Below are 23513 nucleotides of genomic sequence, written 5' to 3'. Positions count from 1 at the left end.
ATGTAAATAAGGTCACTTCCTTCAAAGCTTTCCCTTCTGCTGCAGCTGTAGCCAGTACATTACAGTGGAAAACAAAACGGCTTCATATGCACAAAGAATAAAATCACACAGGTGGGGTTAAGGATGATTTAAGTCTAAAAGTACTTACTGCTGGGTTTCTAGTGCCCAGCCCTAGAGATGAATCAGACCCCAGGATGCTGACATCTAGCTAGCTTTCACTCATTTTCTGAGTCCACATTTCTGGGGTGTCTGTGCTATGCCAATCACGCTGCTAAGCACTTGGATAAATTGTCAGTTTTCACTGTTACAGCTCTTTAAGGGGGGAGTTACTGACATTCCCCACTTGCAGGGGAGGGAACTGAGACGCAGAGTGCCTGAGTAACTTATCCAAGGCCGAACAACTAGTAAATGGCAGACAGCACCAAACTCAGGTCCGTCTAGTTGCAAACTCATGCTTCCACCATGAATAGATAAGATGTTTGGGGAGGTGGAAATGACAGAGTTTATTGACAGCAGAGCAGTTGGTTAAAGTTTCAGTAGGGATTAACATTTGAGCTGAACCTTGAAAGGTGCACATGAAGGCTGATGGGACAGGGGACAGTGCAATGTGGGTCAGGCAGGGGCCTCAGTTCCTCCCATTGCCAACCACTCCCTCATCCTCATGAGGATGCTCCCTCATCCCCACCATTCCCCAAACAAGACGGCATGGCTGGAGATCCCGGAGAGCAGCCATTAGCAGGCTCAGAAGCAGACCATGGACAGTTGGCGAGAAACAGTGGTTAAATACACCCTCCTCTGTGGACGAGGCGCTTCCGAGGCTTTCCAAAAGCCCAACAGTATTTCTTTTTAATCTGTACATTCCTTTCACCTCAGTGAAACACAATGACTTTTTCCTATGGCAGGCATTTAATAAATATTTGATTAATTTAAGTGCATTCAAAGTAGATTTTTAAATGAGAAGAAAAACGTATCAGATTGTATCACTGTTTTTCCTCCACCTTGTCTATCTTCCAGTCTTACCACCAGCGGGTCTTAACATTGAGTCTCTAAGATTTTGGATGGCAGTAAGAATTGAAGTGGTTTCTCTTCCTTTTGTTAAGCACCAGGAGTTTTGTTGGAAAACACATTTGAAACTTCTCTTGGGTAGGAAACTGGGCTGGGCACTTCTCAGGCCTACAGTTTGGTTTGCCAAAGCACAAACAGCACAGTGATTTAAAGTCTTCCATCCTCTTTGAACTGCTTATTTAGAAAATTCAGGTTTTCAAGGCTCCCAAAACCATGGGGCCTGGGGACCGTGGGGTAGAGGTGTCACTGACAGCACAAACCCCGGGCTGCTTGGAGCTCTGGTATTGTTCATATTCAGGCATCTCTGGAGCTTGTGACAGCTTTACCAGCCGCATGGGTATCCTGGCATTTCAGAAACCCGAGCCAGTGAGCCACCCATACTTGGCCTTGACATTGAGTTAAAATTTCAGTCAAGTTTGAAAGCAAACCTCAAATGTCCTTCCACGTAGGACATCATGTGTTTCCACATGCGGCGTTGCTGTTTTCTCAACTCCGAATTCAAGTTGTTGCTGCACAAGCTCATAAATACTCTGTTCTTTTTTTTTTTTTTTTTTTTTTTTTGCTTTCAGGCACTAAGGGTAGCTTCTATTTTATTTCATTATTTCATTTTATTTTCACCTTGACAGCTGCCCAATAAAAGATTCAAGTGAGACCTCAAAGCCTGAGATCATCCAGATGCTAATCAGCAGTGCCAGCATCCCGGGTCCTAGAGGAAAACGAACCCTGGCATTAATAATCTACTTTTTTATGAGGAGCCAGTATTGACTTTTTAAATGGCTTTAGCTCTTTTTGTCAATGATTTTTTTAAAGGAAAAAAAATCCAGGAAATTTCTAGCCTGTCTTAATGAGCCAAAGTAGATTATGTGAATCTCCTGATCTATAAGACACATAGAATATGTTTTGCCCTAACCCAGCATCTGAGGGCAGAGAGTGCCAGCTCCTTTGTGGTTTTTGGAAGGCTGGGGCAGCTGTAATGGAAGACACCAATCACAGTGGGCTTGCCAGTTTAGCCACAGCCAGGAGTATTAAGCCTTATCTGATTAAGAGAAAGACAGGTAACCTATTTAAGATGGATGTAGTATTTCGGATGGGGAAATTTGGTTTTTATATTAATCCAGCTGGGAAATCAATCACAAGTAGAACTGGAGATCCTTATCAACGGCAAGAACGTTCGTTTCCCCCCAATATTTACTCCCTTCCTTCACAAGATCTGGAGATTAGCACCTGCTGGAATCTTGTGCTGTCTGTGGGATCCACGTTTGATGTCGTTCTTCACATAAGCCACAACTTACACATTGACTGGGTGGGGAGATTTAATAGCCACTTCCAGTCCAGAGGAAAACAGCTGAACACCATAAACTACCCTACCCCAGAAAGAAATAGGATGAATGAAAAGCTGTCACCCCAGGTGAGGGAGGCCTTGGATTCATGTCAGGAGAGGAAGGGAGAGTTGTATCTTTGGAACTCTGTCACAAGCTAGAAGAAGGTATTCTGGAAGAAATACAACTCCCCCCACCAGCAGTCTGTCCGAGCAGACACAAGCCTGTGATCAGTCCCTCTTTCATGGTCAAAGGTAAACTCATTTCCCATAACTTGCAAGGATAGCACCAACCCCAGATGTGAGTGATGGAGAAACACAAATTATTAGAAAAAAAATTAAGAGAATAAAGCTAAAGATTATTTCTTAAAACACTTGAATTTCCCAATATGCCATCTTCATTATTTGGATTTCCTAAAGTTAAACACAGAACATAAGTAAAACAGAAATAGTCGAGAAAAAAGTTTCTTTTAATTTTGCAGTTATTCCACATGTACTAGAATTTTTTGTTTTGTTTTGGCCTAAATTGTCAGTATTTTTTCCCTAGAACTATCCATAATGCTACGTCCATTGTCGGGGAACGTACGTGACACCTTCACCACTATTCATCTCTGGGATGCTATTTCCCAACTACACAGAGGCACTAAGTTACTTTTTTAAAGGAGATAGATCTGGCAGCAAAACGTCTGCCTTCCCTATCTTTACTAAATGGCATAGGCTATTTAGGTGAGCCTGACCAGGTTAGGCAGAAAAAAAGTCCAACTGTGGATGTGGAGACCCACTGGATTAATTCATGAGGGTCAGTAGCAAGGAAAGATGGATCTCCTTATGATTATTTCATAGTGGCAGTCACAGCCCACCTGATACAGAGATTATAAGATGCAGGGCACCAGGCAGGTCACCCTTCCCCAAAAACCTGTCCCTACTGATCTCACCTGGGGCACAAAATGTGAGCATTAGAGTGCTGGACTTTTTAACCATGATGCGCATGTATTTGATAAATACTTGCTTAATAGTGACTATGGGCCAGACCCTACAAGGGGCTAGACATGGAGAAGGGTCTTGAGTTGAACAAACAAGGACTAAAAGAGAAGAAGAGAAAACTTCCATCTGAAGTGGCCTGGGAGGATGCCAGGAATTTTACAGAAGGACATGGGCAGAGGAAATTGTCAGAGAAGAGATGTGTGGAAAATACAAAGGAGGATGGAATAAACACAGGCGAGACTAGGTTGGGAGGAGCCTTCATGCCCAACTGATCAGGTGGGGCTGCATATTCTTGAGCAAGTGGAGATCAGAGCTGGGCTTAAGGAAGACAAAAGTCAGAGTGGAATGAATGGAGAGGAATCACAGGTAGGAAGATGAATTAAGAAGTTACTGTGAACACCTTCCAAAAAAGACAGAGAGAGGTGGGAAGAAGAGAGCCCACACTAGGGTCATGACCAGGGTCAGGGCGAGGAAAAGAGATTGTGGCAATGTGATGGGAGAAGGGATGATGGAAGGAGAACACGCACAGCAAAGAGACAAGAAGTTCAGCTGTAGACACGCAGGTTAGAGGTGCTGGCAGAACCAGAGAAAATGGACCCTTCAGTAGCAGGTGCAAATAAGGACCCAGAGTCCAGGGTTGTTGAAGACAAGGAGGAGTCAACAGGAGCTGTGGGCAGAGGTCAGTGACATGGGTCTAGGTAGAAGTGACTTCATCCCTAAGTCTTCTAAAGACTCCCATTTATGGAGCAGATAACACTAGAAATAATGCATTTAGGCCAGTCCTTGCCATTAGCGTAAACTCTCTTACCACTGGAAGAGGGTCCTGTTAATAAATCTGTGAGCAACATATGGGTAGCCTTACATAAGCAAACTAAGTCCAGAGCCTAAGCTTCTGTTAAGAGAGAACACAGATGGATTGGCTTGACTGGGAGCCATGGATATTAGGGTACAGTAGACATCCATTAAGACCTAGGGTGGGGAGGGAGACAGGGAGATCCCCCTACAGAGGTGGGAAGAGTTGCTTCATGGTTCTGTCCTCAGACCTATGGGAGAGGGAGGACAAAGAGCAAGAGGGATAAAGGAACTTAGGGTAGATCTGCCATCCATCCTCCATTGCTCCAGCACTTCTATCCTTCTAACTTTAGAGGCTTTCTGCTTCTGTAGAAAAAGTAAGGCCAGGCACAGTGGCTCACACCTGCAATCCCAGCACTTTGAGAGTCCGATGGGGAGGATCGCTTGAAGCCAGGAATTCGAGGTCAGCCTGGGCAACATAGTGAGACCCCCATCTCTACAAAAAAATTAAAAATTAAAAAAAAAAAACGCAGGCAGTGTGGCACAAGCCTGTAGTCCCAGCTACACGGGAGGAAGCTGAGGTTGGAGGATTGCTTCAGCCCAAGAGTGCAAAGTTGCAGTGAGCTATGATCATGCCACTCTGCTCCAGCCTGGGTGACAGTGAGACTGTCTCTAAAAAAAAAGAGTGAGACTCTGTCTCTAAAAAAAGAGCGAGAGAGAGAGTAAGTGTGGCCTTTTACTTATTCATGCAGAATTGTGAGATTTCAGAAACTCTAAAGATTCATTCATTTCAACATCAGAAGACCTGAGTTCATGCCCCAGCTCCACTACTAGATTGTGACTGACCATGTCTTACTCTCCTTGGTATCTGTTCCTAGTAGCTAAGTATCCTCGAACAAATAGTTTGGCATCTCTGGCCCTACATGTCCTCATCTGTGCAATGAGAATTCTACCGCACAGGCAAGGTCAGGTGGCATAATGTATGTATGTGAAAGTACCCTGAAAATTGTCATTCACTATACAGTTCCTGGTAGGGGATTATTTGTGTGAAATCTCCTGTTACCCCTGAGAAATTAAAGAAAGAAAAACAATCCTGTGTTACATGGGCCTCTTTATGGGATGATGGGAATGAGCATTATTTGCTTTTCTTCCCAATTAGATGGTCCACATTACCTTTTTCTCTAGCCTACCTTCCTATGTGTATTATTAGACTTACAAACCCACCTAGAGAGTTTGGACACCTGTCCACAATGGGCAGCAAAGCCCCACCAGGCTTTCCCACAGAGACCTCCCGTCCCTCTGAGCTGGCCCATGGGTGAGTGAGGCCCAGCCCTAAGGACAGCAGCACCCCCACAGCTTTGGTGGACAGCACAGGCATGCCAGCTGGGGTACAACAGAGAGGAAGCTTATAGGGAAGTTATACGCTTGGTTATGGGGAGAGAATTAATACATCAATGTCTCTGAACACTTGATGGCATTTTTTGGTCTCCTTCAGTTCTTTATCCCACAATACCTTAACACGGTGCTTGTCATATAATAGGTCTTTAATAAATATTTATCAAATTAAGGAAAAGAGGAAATAAATAAGAGGAAATCCTGATCCTGGTCTGCACAACTTTCCTGCTGATGACAACATAGGCCCAGGTGACTAAGAGAACCCAGTTTAATCGTGTGAGTCACTGTGAAGAATAAGCCCCTGGCTGTCAGTGTCACCATGAAGGACATCAGTGGGGCACTAAAAAGTTGTGCACTGTTACAATACATTCTAAAAGCTTGAAGAGGAAGGGTGAGCTTACTGAAGAACACACAGTATATTGGCTTGCTCGGGCTGCCATAACAAAGTACACAGACTGGGAGGCTTAAACAACAGACATTTCTTTCCTTACGGTTCTGAAGGCCGCAAGTCCAAGACCAAGGTGTTGGCAGTGCTGTTTCCTCCGAGGCCTCCCTCTTTGGTTTGCAGGAGTCCATCTTCTCCCTGTGTCCTCAAGCAATCTTTCCTCTATGTGTCTGTGACCTAATCCCCTCTTCTTTAAGGACACCAGTCCTGTTGGATTAGGGTCACTCATGTCACTTCATTTTAACTCGATGACCTCTGTAAAGGCCGTGTCTCTAAATAAGTCCCATCCTGAGGTGCTGCAGGTTAGGACTTCAGCATAAGAATTTAGAAGATTACATAATTTAGCCCATAACAGTCAACAGTAGTATGATAAAAATCTTTCCCTAATGTATATATTTTGTATGGTAGGTTTTTTTAATTTGGAGATTTTATAAGAAGAAAAATTGTTCATAACTGTCATTTGCAGTGGATTTCATGTTGACACTTTTTTTTATATATTTTAGGTCCACCAGGCCCCAGGGGTCCAAAAGGTGACAGAGGATCCCAGGGACCCCCTGGTCCAACTGGCAACAAGGGACAGAAAGGAGAGAAGGGGGAGCCTGGACCGCCTGGCCCTGCGGGTGAGAGAGGCCCAATTGGACCAGCTGGTCCCCCCGGAGAACGTGGCGGCAAAGGATCTAAAGGCTCCCAGGGCCCCAAAGGCTCCCGTGGTTCCCCTGGGAAGCCCGGCCCTCAGGGCCCCAGTGGGGACCCAGGCCCCCCGGGCTCACCAGGCAAAGAAGGACTCCCCGGCCCGCAGGGCCCTCCTGGCTTCCAGGGACTACAGGGCACTGTGGGGGAGCCTGGGGTGCCTGGACCTAGGGGACTGCCAGGCTTGCCTGGGGTACCAGGCATGCCAGGCCCCAAGGGCCCCCCCGGCCCTCCTGGCCCATCAGGAGCAGTGGTGCCCCTGGCCCTGCAGAATGAGCCAACCCCGGCACCGGAGGACAATGGTAAGTCCGAGCCCTCCCTCTAGCCGGGGGGACAGGGCAGTGCATGTGCTTGAGACTGAGCCAACCCCCAGTGTGTGGCCCCACCCATGTTATTTGTCTTTGTTTTTGTTTTGAGACAGGGTCTCACTCTGTTGCCCAGGCTAGAGTGCAGTGGCGTGATCTCGGCTTACTGCAACCTCCACATCCTGGGTTCAAGTGATTCTCCTGCCTTAGCCTCCCACGTAGCTGGGACTACAAGCGTGTGCCACCACAGCCAGCTAAGTTTTGTATTTTTAGTAGAGAGGGGGTTTCACCATGTTGGCCAGGCTGGTCTCAAACTCCTGGCCTCAAGTGATCCACCTACCTTTGTCTCCCAAAGTGCTGGGATTGCAGGTGTGAGCCACCACGTCTTGTCCCCTGCTCCATATTATTTAACAGCAAAGGCATCATAGGGGCTGGCACAGGAGCCCTGCTGCCAAAACACGCCTCCATACCAGGCATGTGTTTCTCTCTAAACGCCATCAGGTTCTCTAGCACTCATTTGTTTTATGTATTATGTATGTATGTATGTATGGGACAGGGTCTCACTCCGTCACCCAGGCTGGAATGACGGAGCGAAGTAGTGCAAACATGGCTCACTGCAGCTTTGACCTCCTGGGCTTAGGTGATCTTCCCACTCAGACTCCCGCATAGCTGGGACCACAAGGGTGTGCCACCATACCTGGCTAATTTTTTATTTTCATTTTTGTAGAGACAGGGTCTTGCTATGTTGCCCAGGCTGGTCTTGAACTCCTGGCCTCAAGCAACCCTCCCGCCTCAGTCTTGCAAAGTGCTGGGATTCCAGGTGTGGGCCACCGCACCCGGCTCTTGCACTTGTTTATTTATAGGAGCCAGCCCTCAGAAGACAAGCACAACGCAAAACATTTCCTTCAGGGAAGCCTGCGGCTGGCCGCCCTGACCTCTCTTCCCTCGTTTTACATCCTCACTCTGGGGATAGATGGGCTTCCTCGGTTAGCTCCATCAACATGCGGATGGAACCCTCTGCTATTGATGACTGCATTTAATTTCTTTTTGGGAAGGTGTTAGATGTTATGATGCCTTCTAGTCTTTTGATAGTTAAACCTTTGGCAAAACTCGAATGTTTGGTTAGCAACCAAGCCTATTTTTCTCTCCTTCGACCCAATCCCTATTCTACTTGATTTTGGTCGGTGAGGCCTGGGTTATCTTTGTTGATCCATGAGCCCAGTTTTGGTGCTGGGTTCTCACATCCAACTGTTCCTAGGTTCCATATGATTCCAGACTGACGCTGCACATCTGTGCCTGCCCTACTTCTTGTTGTTGCTTCTGTGATTTCTGTCATTGTGAAGACGGATCCAGACACGGAAGAACAAAGACCCAGTCAAAGATCTTTTCCAGATTATGTGGTTTTGGCTTGTGCTCTGCAGTCCACTCTGGGCTCATGCTTGCTGCGAGCACGTCCCTGAACGTTAGCTATGGGCCTCATGCAGGGACGCTCAGGCTGCTCCCAGCAGGACCACAGTTTTGGCCTCTGAAACACAGCTGAAGAAAGGCAGAGTGCTTTCTGTGATTTTTTAATCAATGTTTTCCACTTTTGCATTCCTAGGCTGCCCGCCTCACTGGAAGAACTTCACAGACAAATGCTACTATTTTTCGGTTGAGAAAGAAATTTTTGAGGATGCTAAGCTTTTCTGTGAAGACAAGTCTTCACATCTTGTTTTCATAAACACTAGAGAGGAACAGGTATGCCTGCCACATACTTGGTTGGGGAAAACTATAATTTAAGGATAGTTTACATCTGGAAATTGCAGGCTTGTTGGGGATTCAGAGATATCACGAATTCCTAGTCACGTAAACATGGGAGGTAACATTATAGAGATTTGGGTTTTATCCAGTGGCTAGAAGCATTCATGGCATTGGAATTGTATCTTCATGATTCTTCCTGGAAGATATTGCCTATCAAGCCTGGAGATGTGTGGCTCCTTCTGGTGGCTTTTGAAATAATTGTAATGCAGAGAAGCTTGAGGGCTGCCACCAGGCACCTGTGGGGACAGAGAGAGGCATGAACACTGTAGGGATGGAGTGGGGTGCAAGGGACCACGCATGGCCCCAGAGGAGTCAGGAAGAGCGAAGAAGCCTGAGGAGGCAGAGCCCACATATGATAATGCTAGTGTCCACCCATTAGACCCCCTCTATATGCCAGGCACTGTGCGAGGCATTTTCTCCCTTAAACCTCACAACAACCCTAGAACATAGGTATCATTATTATCCTCATTTGACAGATGGGAAAACTGAGGCCCAGCAAGGTTTATGCAGACTGAGACCAAAACTGCAGTCCGTCTAGCAACAATGCAGCGCTTTCTTTGATACCACACCAATTTCAGTGGCCTCCTCCCTTCTCCCTAAGTTATCTCCAGCAGACATGATCCTGTAAACAGATGTTTCCTGTAGTAACTGACTGGAATGAGCACACGGCAGAGAGTGACCAAGCACCTGGGCTTTAGAATACACAGACCAGGGCCCAAGCCCAGCTCAGCTACTTCTCATGTTTGTTCAATGGGTTGTTATAAAAGCTTGAAGACACACTACGTGCAACACACTGCACGTGGGGCCCAGCCCAGAGGAAGTGCCCAAGAATATCATGACTATTCCTATGATTAAGACATGGGAGAAATGGGTGGGTGGTAGGAGGAAGTGGGACCAATGGACATTCATTGGGTTGTCTGAGTGATTTAGAGGAAGAGCCTCACTTTAACATCCATTGTAAACTTGTAAGAGGAAAAAAGTCAAAAGCCCCCCAAACAGCGCAAAACAAAGCAAGTAGCAAGAAAAAAGCAGAAAGCAAAAGCAGGCTACACATTCTGACAACCATCCTCTTTTAAATTGTCCTTTTTTCTAAATGTTAAATAAAAGAAAAAGGCCTGAGACATCTGTTCTGAAAAATAGTCACGCACCATCCCTGCTTTGTTTTTCAGCAATGGCTAAAAAAACAGATGGTAGGGAGAGAGAGCCACTGGATCGGCCTCACAGACTCAGAGCGTGAAAATGAATGGAAGTGGCTGGATGGGACATCTCCAGACTACAAGTAAGTACTCAGAGGCTTCCAGATTGGTGGTCAGGCTCTCACTGTTCTGTTGTCACTTCTTGCCCGACTCCCAACAGTTTCTCCCTTAATGACCTCGTGTCCTAGACGCTCCTCCCAAACCGGGGCTCCTGGTACCAGTTGCATATTTCCCCTGGGGAAATCGTGGTTGACAGTCGATACGCTGTCAAATAAGGCTTTCCTTTCTTCTTTTCATGGAGTGAATTTTTTTTCATTTCTAAGAAAGAAATCATGAAACTCATAAAACCACACAGCATAATACTTCTGGCCAAGGCATTTTCTTCAAATGCTATGGGGAAGGCTGATGAAGACCAGGCAACCTCAGGCATGTTCAGCGTTTGCCCCAGGCGTGTTTCCAAGGACTGGGGAGCTCCCTTCAGGATCACACTGTGGGTGCCCCTGACCCCTAGTTGGGCTTCTAGGCAGAGTGTGATTAGAAACTACGGATGTGTAATTTTCCTGGCTGGGCACAGTGGCTCACGCTTGTAATCCCAGCACTTTGGGAGGCTGAGGTGCGCGGATCACTTGAGGTCTGGAGTTCGAGACCAGCCTGGCCAACATGGCGAAATCTCGTCTCTACTAAAAAAAAAATACAAAAATTAGCCGGATATGGTGGCACATGCGTGTAATGCCAGCCAATCAGGAGGCTGAGGCAGAAGAATTGCCTAAACCCAGGAGGCGGAGGTTGTAGCAAGCTGAGATCTTGCCACTGCACTCCAGCCTGGGTCACAGAGCAAGACTCTATTCAAAAAAGAAAAAAGAAAAAAAAAACTACAAATGTGTGATTTTCCTACACATAGTAAGTTAAAATACACTACAAACAAAGTTGCATTTGCGGGATAACCATCCCCTAGAGGTTTGAAGATTCCCCATAAGTCCCATGTGACCTAAGTTCTATGCAACAAAGAATAGAATCACTTTGAGGTACCTTCTCAGATAACCTAGAAGTCTCCAGGGCCTCATCCTACCCCAGGGGGTGTTAGCTCCTTCCCTAATTCTACCCAAAGATCTAACAATGACTGTATTGTATCAGTTTGATTTTCACATCTCCGTACTCTGGCTTTGTCTCTAAGGGGTGTGAAAATTGCAAGGAACTATAACAAATGAAGCAGAATTTATTTAAAAAAAAAAAAAAAACCCTCTGAGTAACCTTTAGTTTGCTGGAGACAGAGAGGCCAACCCTGCAGAGGCTCCACCAGGCACAAGAGCGTCACCGCATTGGAAGCACCTTCTGAGCACTAGGCAGAGTCCACGGTGTGGCCTCTGGGGCTGTCCCAGGAGAGGAGAAAACAAGGGTGTTTCAGGCCTAAGAGAGTCTCATGGGCATGGAGGCCTAGCTCTGTATCAGCCGAGCAGCAGGGAGGAGGGTCAGAGGTGATGGAAAAGCCAGATCGAGTTTTTTAAATGTCCCTATGTGTGTGTGCATGTGCATTTGGATAAACAGGCTCTTTTGTACTTTCAAATTCTCCATGTGAGTAGGATCAGAGGATAAAGGAGGAAACCAGAATAAGGCCATCTCTCTTTTGTTTTTGTTTGTTTGTCTTTAAGAGACATGGTCTCACTCTGTTGCCTAGGCTGAAGGGCAGTGGCATGATCATGGCTCACTGCAGCCTCTTATCTCCCCAGCTCAAGCAATCCTCCCACCTCAGACTCCCGAGTCCCTGGAATCACAGGTGCACATCAGCACACCCGGCTAATTTTTAAAGTTTTTGTATAGACGTGTTCCACTATGTTGCTCTGGTTGGTCTCAAACTCCCAGCCTCAAGTGATCCTCCCACCTTGGCCTCCCAAAGCACTAGGATCAGAGGTATGAGCCACCGCACCTAGCCAGGCCAGCTCTTTATAAAAAATAAACACGTGGCCAAATATTGATTTGGAACATTAGAAGATTTTAGGTCTGCCCTGAAGGTGAGCCTCAGACTGCCCTTAAGGGCAAGTGGATATCTGCTGCAAGCCTGTCAGAGACTCATCTGCTCCTCTGTGCCTGTCCTGGGGAGAGGAAGGGGTACTCCCTGGCATACTCTGCCACTTGAGAATTTGCCTGACAAGCCAAGGAAAGTGCCCAGCACAGCAAGGATGCACTTTAGGAGACTCAAAACAGTTGCAGGAATCACCATCTAAAACAGTAGCTGTAGAAGATTGGAGCTGGGGATGGGATGGGAGACAGAGACTGTTTTTTTAAAAAGACAAAATTCTGCTTTTTTGACAGCCGAGAGCACCGTGGTCTTTTTTTTTTTTTTTTTTTTAAGAGAGTTGGGAGAAGCTGAAACAAAAAATCATCTTCTCCACTTTTTTCACTGCCATAAATGCACAAAGGTCTGGGTTAGACTCACTAAGAAATTCAATCTTAAGCCTTTCCCCAAGAAAAAAACTGGATTGGCCCATATGGAATGGATTGAGCAGGAACATTACTGTCTACGCCAGCTCTCCCAATGTGAAATTTTTCTCCTCTTCCCTGGGGTCCAGCAAGAATTATATGATTTGGATGGAGCGCACCGGCTTGGTACCCAGGACCTGAGAAGAATGACGTCACCAGACACCTTACTGGGCACCCAATCCCCAACCACAGCCATTTTGGAGCCTCCTAAATCCTCAGCTTCTGCACCCCAGCCACCACACAGACTGTGCTTCTCGTTTTCCACCCAAAGGAATACATAGAAACATAAAAATCCCCAGGATCAAATTTTAAAAGCAAGAATAAGTTAAGACAGGCATGTTATGAGGTCTCAATAACCAAAGGCTAATTTAATTTGACATGTAATAATAAACATTGCACAAACTAGAAAGAAAGCCAGTGCAGTCAAGGGAGGGAGTGCATGCTCTAGCATCAACAAGATCGGGGTTCTGGGCCTTGACCCAGCAACACTCAAAGCTGCAAGGCCTCATGTGAGTTACTCAACTCTGCAAAACCCCCATGTCCCCATTTATAAGATGAATTTTCCAAAATACCTATGTCAGTATTGTGAAAATAAAGTGTGATGTCTGTATGCAAAGCATTTAGTCGAGGGCTTGGCACATAGGAAGTGCTCAAGAAATAGTACCTGCTGGTGTTGGTATGTTATTGCTATTATCATGGTAATTATTATCATATTAGTTAGCAGTTGCAGATAAATACCACATAGAGTGTATATATTTTACAGTATCCTGATTGGGATGTCCACACAGTGTCTCACTCAAGTCCCACAACAGGTTTGTGAAGAAGACAAGAAAAACGTTCTCTGCATGGCCTGGGAATGGGGACTGGGCTTCAGGCTCTCAGGGGTCTCCCACCAGTATAAACCGCCCCAAATATGTCTCCTCCTAGTCAGACTCACTTTTACTCTCCTCGTCTTTGCATCTGTGGCCTCCAAGCATTGGCCCATCCACCTCCCTTTCCCCTGCCGCCAGCAGTGATTTCTGGAACAGATCATCGCAAGAGACTATTATGAACAATTATTCACCAACAAATTGGATAGCCTAGAGGAATGGATAAATTCCTAGAAACCTACAGCCTACCAAGACTGGATCCAGAAGAAATAGAAAGCATAGGCTGAGGTGGGAGTATCGTTTGAAGCCAGGAGTTCAAGACCAGCCTGAGCAACAGAGCAAGACCCCATCTCTTGAAAAAACGAGGAAAGAAAAGGAAGAAATAGCCTGGCCAGCCTAATAACAAATAAGGAGATTGAAGTAGCAATCAGAAACCTTCCAAAAAATAAGCCCAGGACCAGACACTTCACAGCCAAATTCTACCAAACATTCAAAGAAGAGTTAGCACCAGTCCTTCTTAAACTATTCCAAAAAATGGAAGTCAATGGGCCTGGCACCATCCCATCCCTTGCCCAGGCTAAGAAGAATTAAGTACCTCTGCTTTCCCCTTATTCTTTTCTCCCAACACACATACAATCCTTTTAAAACAGTTTGCGGGTTTTGTGGTTACTGTTAAAGAGCAAATAGACGAGGGATAAAAGGCTCTCTCCTCTGCGTCTTGGCCTCACCTCATTTTTCATGCTGAGACCTGGTTGAGAAAGAGAGTGCTGGAACAGACAGAAGGCAATAGTGACATGAAACAGAAGCCAAAGGCTTAGGGGACACACAGATTGAGCTCAGGCTTATTTCCCATGAAACACTCAACCTGACTTGCTGAATCTTATGGCTCTTTCTGCACTGCAGCAGGACAGGACCAGCTGAGGGGAAAGGGTGGCGTGAGATGCCATCTGCAATGGCCCAGGACAGTTCCAAGGATGGGTCCCCAGATGCTTTGGATCCACACACCAATACAATTTCAAAAGAAAGGTTGGCAGCGCTGACACAGATCAGCAGGATTTTATTTGCCAATTAAGGATAAGGCTTTTAGAAAATACCAATCAGCAGATCTCAGCATTAAAAAAAAATAATAAACCTATAATTATTTCCAAGAAGAGACGGCTGGCCATCTTACATTCACACACACACATTGTCCTTATTCTTCTCATTTCACCAGGTCCTATGAAACTTCATTCTTGGTCAACACCCAGCCCCTGACTGGAGATTAGAGTCCATTGGGCCACAGTCTCATGATAACATTTGATGAATTATCTTGAAGTGTCTGCCATGAGCCAGCCTCTGTGCTGGCCTGCAGGATCTTTTCTGGAGTGTGGGGGCAGCAGTATGAGTGAGCAGTCGTCACTGGGATCGTGTTTTAAAAAGGCAGGTTTCCAGGGCCATGTCACAGTCAATAGAGCATAGCAACCCTAACTGTGGATACAGCAAAGAACAGGCCTTCAAAGGAGATTTCAACATTCCCCTCTCCATTACTGATGGAAAAATTGATAGGGATATAGTAGACACAATCAACTAACTTGACTTAATTGATACTTGTGGGATGTTTTACCCAACATCTGCAAATACATATTCTTTTCAGGTGCATGTGGTACATTGACCAAGATGAACTATATTCTGGGCCATAAAATAAGTCTCGATAAATTTTAAAAAACTAGAACTATCAGGCCAGGCACGATGGCTCACGCCTGTAATCCCAGCACTTTGGGAGGCCAAGGCAGGTGGATCACCTGAGGCCAAGAGTTCGAGACCAGCCAGGCCAACATGGTGAAACCCCATCTCTACTAAAAGTAAAAAACATTAGCCAGGCGTGGTGGCAGGTGCCTGTAATCCCAGCTACTCGGGAGGCTGAGGCAGGAGAACTGCTTGGACCTGGGAGGCAGAGGTTGCAGTGAGCTGAGATCGCACCACAGCACTCCAGCCTGGGTGACAGAGCGAGACTCCATCTCAAAAAAAAAAAGGAACTAGAACTATATAGAGTACGTTTTCTGGCCAAAATAATTAAATTAGACATAGACAGAAAAATATCTGTAAAATCCCAATTATTTTAAACCACACATTTCTAAATAACCCATGTGTCAAAGAAAAAAATCACAAAGGAAATCTGAAAATGTTTCAAAGAAGATGAAAACATATCAAAATCCGTGGGATGCAGCTAAAATAGTATTTAGAAAGGGACATTTGTAGTTTTAAAATACATATATTAGAAACATTGTTTAAAGGTTGCAAATCAATTATCTAAGCTTCCACTTTACCAGGGTAGAAAAAGAACAACAAATTAATCCCTAAGTAAGTCAAAGGAAGGAAATAATAAAGACTGGAAAGCAGTGAAATAGAAAGACCAACAGTAGAAAGGATCTATAAAACCAGGAACATGTCAAAGTTGATCTCTTCCTTTGGGAGGCCAAGGCGGGAGGATTGCTTGAGCCCAGGAGTTCGAGACCAGCCTGAGCAACATAGTAAGACCCCATCTCTACAAAAAACTTAAAAATTAGCTGAGTGTGCGGGTGTGCATCTGTGGTCCCAGGTATTCAGGAGGCTGAGGTGAGAGGATCACTTGAGCTTGGGAGGTTGAGGCTGCAGTTGCAGTGAGCTGTGATCACACCTCTGCATTCCAGCCTTGGCTTTTTTTCTTTCTTTTTTTTTTTTTTTCCGAGACAGAACAAGATTCTGTCTCAAAAAAAAAAAAAGGCTGATCCTTTTACTCTTGGTGTAATGAGTATAGGTGTAAGCATGTCATTGGGCAGACTATCATTGTTAATGGAGGCTGCCTGCTAGACCTGCGGGAGCCAGACGCATATGGGACCTCGGTACTGCCCACCTGCTCGGAGCAGAATGCTAAGGGAGGTTTTTAAGGCCTCTCTTGCCTACCCTGCTTGCAGTTACCCACTTTAGATCACCAGAGATGTGACAGTCTTCCTGAGAATCTCCCTAAACGCACTAGAAGCTCTTCTGTTCCTCTGTCCACAGGACCTCATTTGGTGGAAGTATGCTGTCACGTTACGAGTCACAGCTTTCATCTTGACATCACAAAGATAAAATGTGGTGCCTTTCTGTCTGTGCAGACTGCTCCATATAATATCATACATTGTGTTTTCAGTTTTTTGTGTTTTATTTTTTAAGATGGTCTCATTCTGTTGTCCAGGCTGGAGTGCAGTGGCACAATCATGGCTCACTGCAGCCTCAACCTCCCAGGCTTAAGTGATCCTCCTACTTTAGTCTCCTGAGTAGCTGGGACTTCTGGCATCAGCTACCATACCTGGCTAATTCATTTTAAATTTTTTATAGAGATGGGGGGGTCTCACTGTGTTGCCAAGGCTGGTCTTGAACTCCCAGGCTCAAGCGATCCTCCTGCCTTAGCCTCCTGAAGTGCTGGGATTACAGTGTGAGCCACTGCGCTAGGCTGAATTAGAAGATATTAAAGGTTCTGTTCCAGGCTCTTTCATTCTATGGTCCTGTATTCTAAATCCTATTTTTTTTCTTTTGAGATGGAGACTCGCTTTGTCACCCAGGATGGAGTACAGTGGCATGATCTTGGGTCACTACGACCTTCACCTCCTGGGTTCAAGCGATTCTCGTGCCTCAGACTCCCGAGTAGCTGGGACTCCAGGCACCTGCCACCAGGCCTGGCTAATTTTTGTATTTTTAGTAGAGATGGGGTTTCGCCATGTTGGCCAGGCTGGTCTTGAACTACTGACCTCAGGTGATCCACCCACCTCGGCCTCCCAAAGGGCTGGGATTACAGGTGTGAGCCACCGTGCCCAGCCTCTAAATCCTATTCCAAATGTCTTATATTTAGATATATGTATTTGATGTGTGTGTGTGTTTCCAGCTTACTGGAGCAATCAGTCCAAGCATTTCCAAGATTCCTGGTGTACTCAGAGTGTGATGTCCAAGTACATGTATGTGCTGCTACTGCTCACTTCTGTGACATGTGTATGATAATGTAGAATTCAGGGCTTTGAGTCCCAGACTTCAGCCATTCATCTTGCCAGAATCTACCTGTGAATGAGGTTAAGGCACTATTTAAGCTGACATTCTTCTCCAAAATATATACATTTTGCTTATTTGACACGTTATGCTCTATTTTATTATAAACATGCAGACTGTTTATAAACATGCAAAACATGCAGGGGTTTCGCCACAAATCACTCCATGTGATTTTAGCTTTGCCAAAGGATGCTTTGAGACTCTGGGTGGTCAGCCCACAGAATAAATTGTTCCTTCAGTCTGGCTTCAGGCTACCCACTTTCCACCCATTCTGGCCTACTGCAGTCACCTCCGCCTATGGTGACAGAACTGCATTCTGCTTTTAGTCTTAAGGAAAGCCTTCAGCACTGTATGTGAAGAATTCCAGTGACCTGGAAAAACAAATGGAGAAAGGTGATAAAGATTATCTCCTTTCTTATCACTCAGTTATTTCTCTGCCCGGTTGATACATCCTTTTTATTTATTTAACTTAAAATGACTTAAAAGGAAACGCAAGGGGAAAATATTAAGCAGGACTTCTAAGCCCAAAGAAGTCATATTTATACAATTTCCCAATTAACTGAGAAGTCAAGAATATCAAATATCCTATCATTATACATTCAGGAATCATAGATCTCAAATTTTATAAACAAAAATGGAATCAAACCCCTTCATATTACTGGCAGAAATGAACGAGATGTACGTCCACAAGATCAAACTACTCAGGCATTGTTGACATTTCCAGAAGAATCTCACAAGGTGGAAAGAGTTACACAAAAAACCAAATGTGAAAGTAAACTACTTTTCCTTCCAACTTCATCTCTATTTGGCGTCAGGCTGAGATTGTCACAGGCTGAGATTTTGAACTCATTGTGGCTCATCTGTTATGTAAGCTGTAAGAGTTGGGACTTTGTCTCTTCTCTGCACTGCTATGTTGCCATCATCCAGATGATACCTGGCTCATAGCAGGAGTGCTATGGATGCCTTGGTGTGAATGAGTGAGTGAGTGAGTGAGTGAGAGACTATTTTCTAACTCTCCCTTCTAAGTAGCATTCCATTTTTACTCTCACCAATCGATGGTTTCCTCTGAATTCTCTTTTATCACTAGGTTTATTTAATTGAGGCCACTCAATTAATATATATAATATATATATATATATATTTTTTTTTTTTTTTGAGATGGAGCCTCACTCTGTCACCCAGGCTGGAGTGCAGTAGCATGATCTTGGCTCACTGCAAACCTCCACCTCCTGGATTCAAGTGATTCTCCTGCTTCAGCCTCCCAGGTAGCTGGGACTACAGGTGCCCGCCACCATGCCCAGCTAATTTTTGTATTTTTTGGTAGAGACAGGGTTTCGCCATGTTGGCCAGGCTGGTCTCGAACTCCTGACCTCAGGTGATCCATCTGCCTCAGCCTCCCAAAGTGCTGGGATTACAGGCATGAGCCACCACGCCCAGCCTTCATACTCATTTTTTTTAAATCCCAAAATACACATTTGGTGTGGGGGAGTCAGTTCTACCCTGTCCCCACCCTTTGACTATAAACTTCAAATGTCCTTTCCCGCTGCCCTTTGGTTTTGTGGGTGTTATTGTCCAAAGATGCAGGGCCATACAGGCTGTCTCCTCGGGTGACTCAAGGACACCCTGTGGCCGGTGCGGTAATGAGTCATATGGGAAGCACCCTCCGCTGCAGATGTTCTTCCAGACCCTCTACGTGAGGCAGGCTTGTCCTCTCAGGCAGCAGCCACAAGCTTCTGTGCATGAATCTGCTTCTTAGACAAGATTGAACCTTCAAGGGGTGAGTCTGGAAGCACACCTGATTTATTCATGGAAACGGAATCAAGAACTGTTATCCCTGGCAAAGTGCTGTTCTGAGCAGCAGCATCCAAGTTAACAAGGCCCATGTGAACTCATCCTAAAGAAAACTTGTTTTTAAGAATTTCTCTCCCAAAAAAGGGAGTGAAATATAGGAGTCATTTTCAGTAAGATTAAGTTACTATTTCTTTCTAAAGCAATCAACCTTCTACAACTCACCCAGGCAATCATAACCAGTTATTTGTAATTGTAGGTTCTTGTAAATGTATATCAAAAGTCTTTCACTTTCTCTTCCTGGCTCTTGGACTTGTTAGAGGCAAGATATTGAAATGTACAAGGTCCCTCTGGGTTCTCACAAGACCGTGTGTGTGTGTGTGTGTGTGTGTGTGTGTGTGTGTGTGTATCATGTCCTCATAATGAATAGATATTCACACACATACATACACTCATGCCCAGAAGTCAGCATTCCAGTACACATTAGAAAGTCATTCATCTAACTGTCCCAAAGCAAGATTCGCTCCCTCCGCATTGTGATGAACCAGCCTAGTGAGTTTGGTTCGTGGTAGCAAAGATCACAAGCCTGCAGGGAGATGCTGCATTATGCATTACTCTGCAAAACAGCTCCTCCTTTCTCTGAATAAGAGCACGTACTGCTTTTTAAACTGCATTTTCATTCCAGGATAAATGACATGCTTCAATTTTGTTTTTTTATATTTCTCTGCTGCTCTTGAGTAAAGAAAAGCTCTGCATTACTGTGCAAATAACATTCAATTTCTGTTTTGCTAAAAGAAATTGGAAAGCTGGACAACCGGATAACTGGGGTCATGGCCACGGGCCAGGAGAAGACTGTGCTGGGTTGATTTATGCTGGGCAGTGGAACGATTTCCAATGTGAAGACGTCAATAACTTCATTTGCGAAAAAGACAGGGAGACAGGTGAGCAGTAGATGGGATTTAAGAGGGAGCTGCCAGCTTATGTCCTATGAAAGGCTGAGGGGTGGTGAGTACAAGGGCCCTGAATACAGGCTCTGCAATTAGGTTTCAGTCCTGGTTATGCCATTTGTTAACTGGGCAGGTGATTAACCTCAGGGGAATAGTAATAGCATCTTCTTCACGAGATTGTTGTGAAGATTTAAATAAGTTAATAAATGTGCCTCACACGTAGGAAGTACTCAACGAATGCTAAACTAACTGACCCAGGTAAGTATCTTATATTGTGAGTTAATTGTTCTTTAAGATATAGCACCAGCCAGGCACAGTGGCTCACGCCTGTAATCCCAGCACTTTGGGAGGCCAAGGCAGGTGAATCTCCTGAGTTGGGGAGTTTGAGACCAGTCTGACCAACATGGAGAAACCCCATCTCTACTAAAATTACAAAATTAGCTGGGCGTGGTGGTACATGCCTGTAATCCCAGCTACTCAGGAGGCTGAGGCAGGAGAATCGCTTGAACCCAGAAGGCAGAGGTTGCGGTCAGTCGAGATCGCACTTTGCACTCCAGCCTGGGTAACGAGAGCGAAACTCCATCTCAAAAAAGAAAAAAGAAAAAAAAGAAAAAAGATATAGCACCAATGTTAGTTCTTTTCTGTAGACATTCATACACAGCTAATCCAGGTGGCCAAGCATTCAATTCCACGTGTCTCTATTGAGCATCTACTATAGGCCAGATCCTGTGATACATAATAGAGGGAGATCGTCTGTGCTGCTTATAAGCTCATAAGCCAAAGCAACTTTCGGAGATTTTCTTGACTTCAAAGGCTATGTATCTAAAGCTTCATTTAACACACGACCCTCTTTGGAATGTGGCATCTTAGTTTTCTTCACCAGAATGAGATTAAAAGTTTGTGATAGGGCATGGAGGAAATGGGGAATGAATGCTAATGGGTATGGGGTTTCTTTTGGGGTGATGGAAATGTTCTAAAATTAGATTAGATTGGTTCTAAATTGCATAACTTTGTGACTATACCAAAGACCACTGAATTATATGCTTTAAATGGGTGAATATACAATTTGTGAATTATATTCCAATAAAGCTGTTCATTTAAAAAGTTGGCAGTAAACAAAAACCTCAAATATATTTTGGTCAAACTATTTTTGGAAGTAACTGGGGCATAAATTATCCGTATTGCCATTCAACAGACAGTTATTGAGCACCTTTGATGTGTCAGGCATTGGTCCAAGTGCTAGGGACCTTAAGACACATAGGAACTCACAGCTGGGTCATTTGAGGGGGAAAAACACAGATATCTAAACAAGAGATTATAATTGATGGTGACAAGTAACTCAGATTTGTCTTTTGTATGCTTTGTTTGGCCATTTGGGATATGAGTAGGGACCAGGCTTCCCCAGAATAGGCTTTTCAAAATGAAACTTAGCTTTTCATCTGAATAAGATCTTCTAGACATTTCTTTGAAAATATAAGCATTGTTGAATGATGTATTTTAGACACTGTCCTATAAAAATACACGTTCCTTTTTTTTGAATTGCACATTAACTTTATTATTTAAGAAAAACTAATGCCCATTCTTATTTCTCTCTTTTAGTACTGTCATCTGCATTATAATGGACTGTGATGGGATCACATGAGCAAATTTTCAGCTCTCAAAGGCAAAGGACACTCCTTTCTAATTGCATCACCTTCTCATCAGATTGAAAAAAAAAAAGCACTGAAAACCAATTACTGAAAAAAAATTGACAGCTAGTGTTTTTTAGCATCCGTCATTACCCAAAGACTTGGGAACTAAAATGTTCCCCAGGGTGATATGCTGATTTTCATTGCGCACATGGACTGAATCACATAGATTCTCCTCCGTCAGTAACTGTGCGATTATACAAATTATGTCTTCCAAAGTATGGAACACTCCAATCAGAAAAAGGCTATCATTGATTGTTGAGTTATAGGAAGAACTTAAGCATATACTGTGTAAACAGTACACGTTTCTAAAATCCCAAGTGTAGGAAAAATATGCAGACATACAGATATATAGGCCAACTTTTAGTAATAATATGAAATATACTTAAAGAGCTTTTAAAACTTTGTATTTTTGTACAAAATATTTGTCTTTTATAATTTTTTTCCTTTTTGTTTTTGTCATTTTACCGACATAATACATGGAGCCAAAGAAAACAATAATAGTACTAATAAAAACTCCTAGGGTTTCCTGTCAGATTTAATTCTACCCAGTGGCAAAGAATTTTTTCAATTGTGGTTTTAAGAAAATAATTAAATATACATGTATATATATATATATATTTTTTAATGTTTCATTTCCTCAGAGGAACCAATCACTTGGAATATCTAGAAATATCCTTGCAGATTTTGCCAATGTCAATCAAGCCTGCACACATGCACGACTCAGTGAAGCGGGCTGTGCCTGCCTTGAGCCCATCACCAGCCAACATTCTTGACGTGTGCCTGACCAGACGCAGAAGAAGTGGGCAACTGAAGACGTGCTTCCACTTCATTTTGGTGGAGTCGGGAGGTGTGGGGGATGGAGAGGCATCTGTTGGGAAGGGCACTGAATCTGGCCTATCTAGAAGGCCCTATTTCATGGCTGAGCTATGACTGTACTTGGCATCAGACCCCTACAGAGCCGACATTAACCGTCAGGAATGTATGGCGTCACATCAGCCAAAGGCAGAGATGCTAGAAAGATGGGAACCAGCTACGTGTTACCTGGAAAGTTTGTTTTCTTAAGTCATATTCCAAAAACGTAACTCCAAGGCATACGCATGATGAAATGCAAGAACAAACTTTTGGCCACTTTGTGGAACTCTTAAAAGAACCTTTCCAGCTGGGCGCAGTGGCTCACACCTGTAATCCCAGCACTTTGGGAGGCCGAGGCAGGCAGATCACTTGAGGTCAGGAGTTCGAGACCAGCCTGGCCAACGTGGCAAAACCCCATCTCTACTAAAAATATGAAAATTAGCCAGGCGTAGTGGCACATGCCTGTAATCCCAGCTACTCAGGAGGCTGAGGCAGGAGAATCGCTTGAGCCCAGGAGGCAGAGATTGCAGTGAAGCCAAGATCGCGCCACTGTACTCCAGCCTGGGTGACAGAGCAAGACTCCATCTCAAAAAAAAAAAAAAGAACCTTTCCTCTGAGCCCATCTTCCTTCCACTCCTTGACTTTCCTTGACTTGCTGTTGGAAAGTCTAATATGAAAAGGGCTGAAACTAGGCATTAAATGTAACTGATACTCAAAGGTAAGATTTCCATCCAAAAGATTCCTTCTCCTCCCTCCCAAGGGTCTTCCTAGGCAGTGCTGCTACCTATCCCAAATAAAATGGTAAAAGAATAAAGACAGAGTTTGACTTTCCCACCTGCAGACATGTGGACTGTGCT

General features: G+C 44.6%; 1 protein-coding gene across 2 annotated transcripts in view; it reads left to right on the top strand.

Annotated features, from left to right (window-relative positions):
• Positions 1-23246, top strand: part of COLEC12 (collectin subfamily member 12) — a 182495-nt gene extending 159249 nt beyond the window's left edge. For both annotated transcript variants that reach the window (XM_032152679.2, XM_032152680.3), the window contains 5 exons: positions 6503-6991; positions 8595-8731; positions 9964-10073; positions 19962-20107; positions 21713-23246. In XM_032152679.2, the coding sequence (XP_032008570.1) occupies positions 6503-6991; positions 8595-8731; positions 9964-10073; positions 19962-20107; positions 21713-21732 (902 nt within the window). In that variant the 3' untranslated portion in view covers positions 21733-23246. The remainder of the gene's footprint in view (positions 1-6502; positions 6992-8594; positions 8732-9963; positions 10074-19961; positions 20108-21712) is intronic.
• Positions 23247-23513: the final 267 nt, after the last annotated feature.

The sequence above is a fragment of the Hylobates moloch genome, unplaced genomic scaffold (genome assembly GCF_009828535.3).
Source record: "Hylobates moloch isolate HMO894 unplaced genomic scaffold, HMol_V3 SCAFFOLD_5, whole genome shotgun sequence".
Lineage (NCBI taxonomy): Eukaryota > Metazoa > Chordata > Mammalia > Primates > Hylobatidae > Hylobates > Hylobates moloch.
The sequence above is the reverse complement of the archived record's forward strand: the minus strand, read 5'-3'. Positions and strand labels throughout refer to the sequence as shown.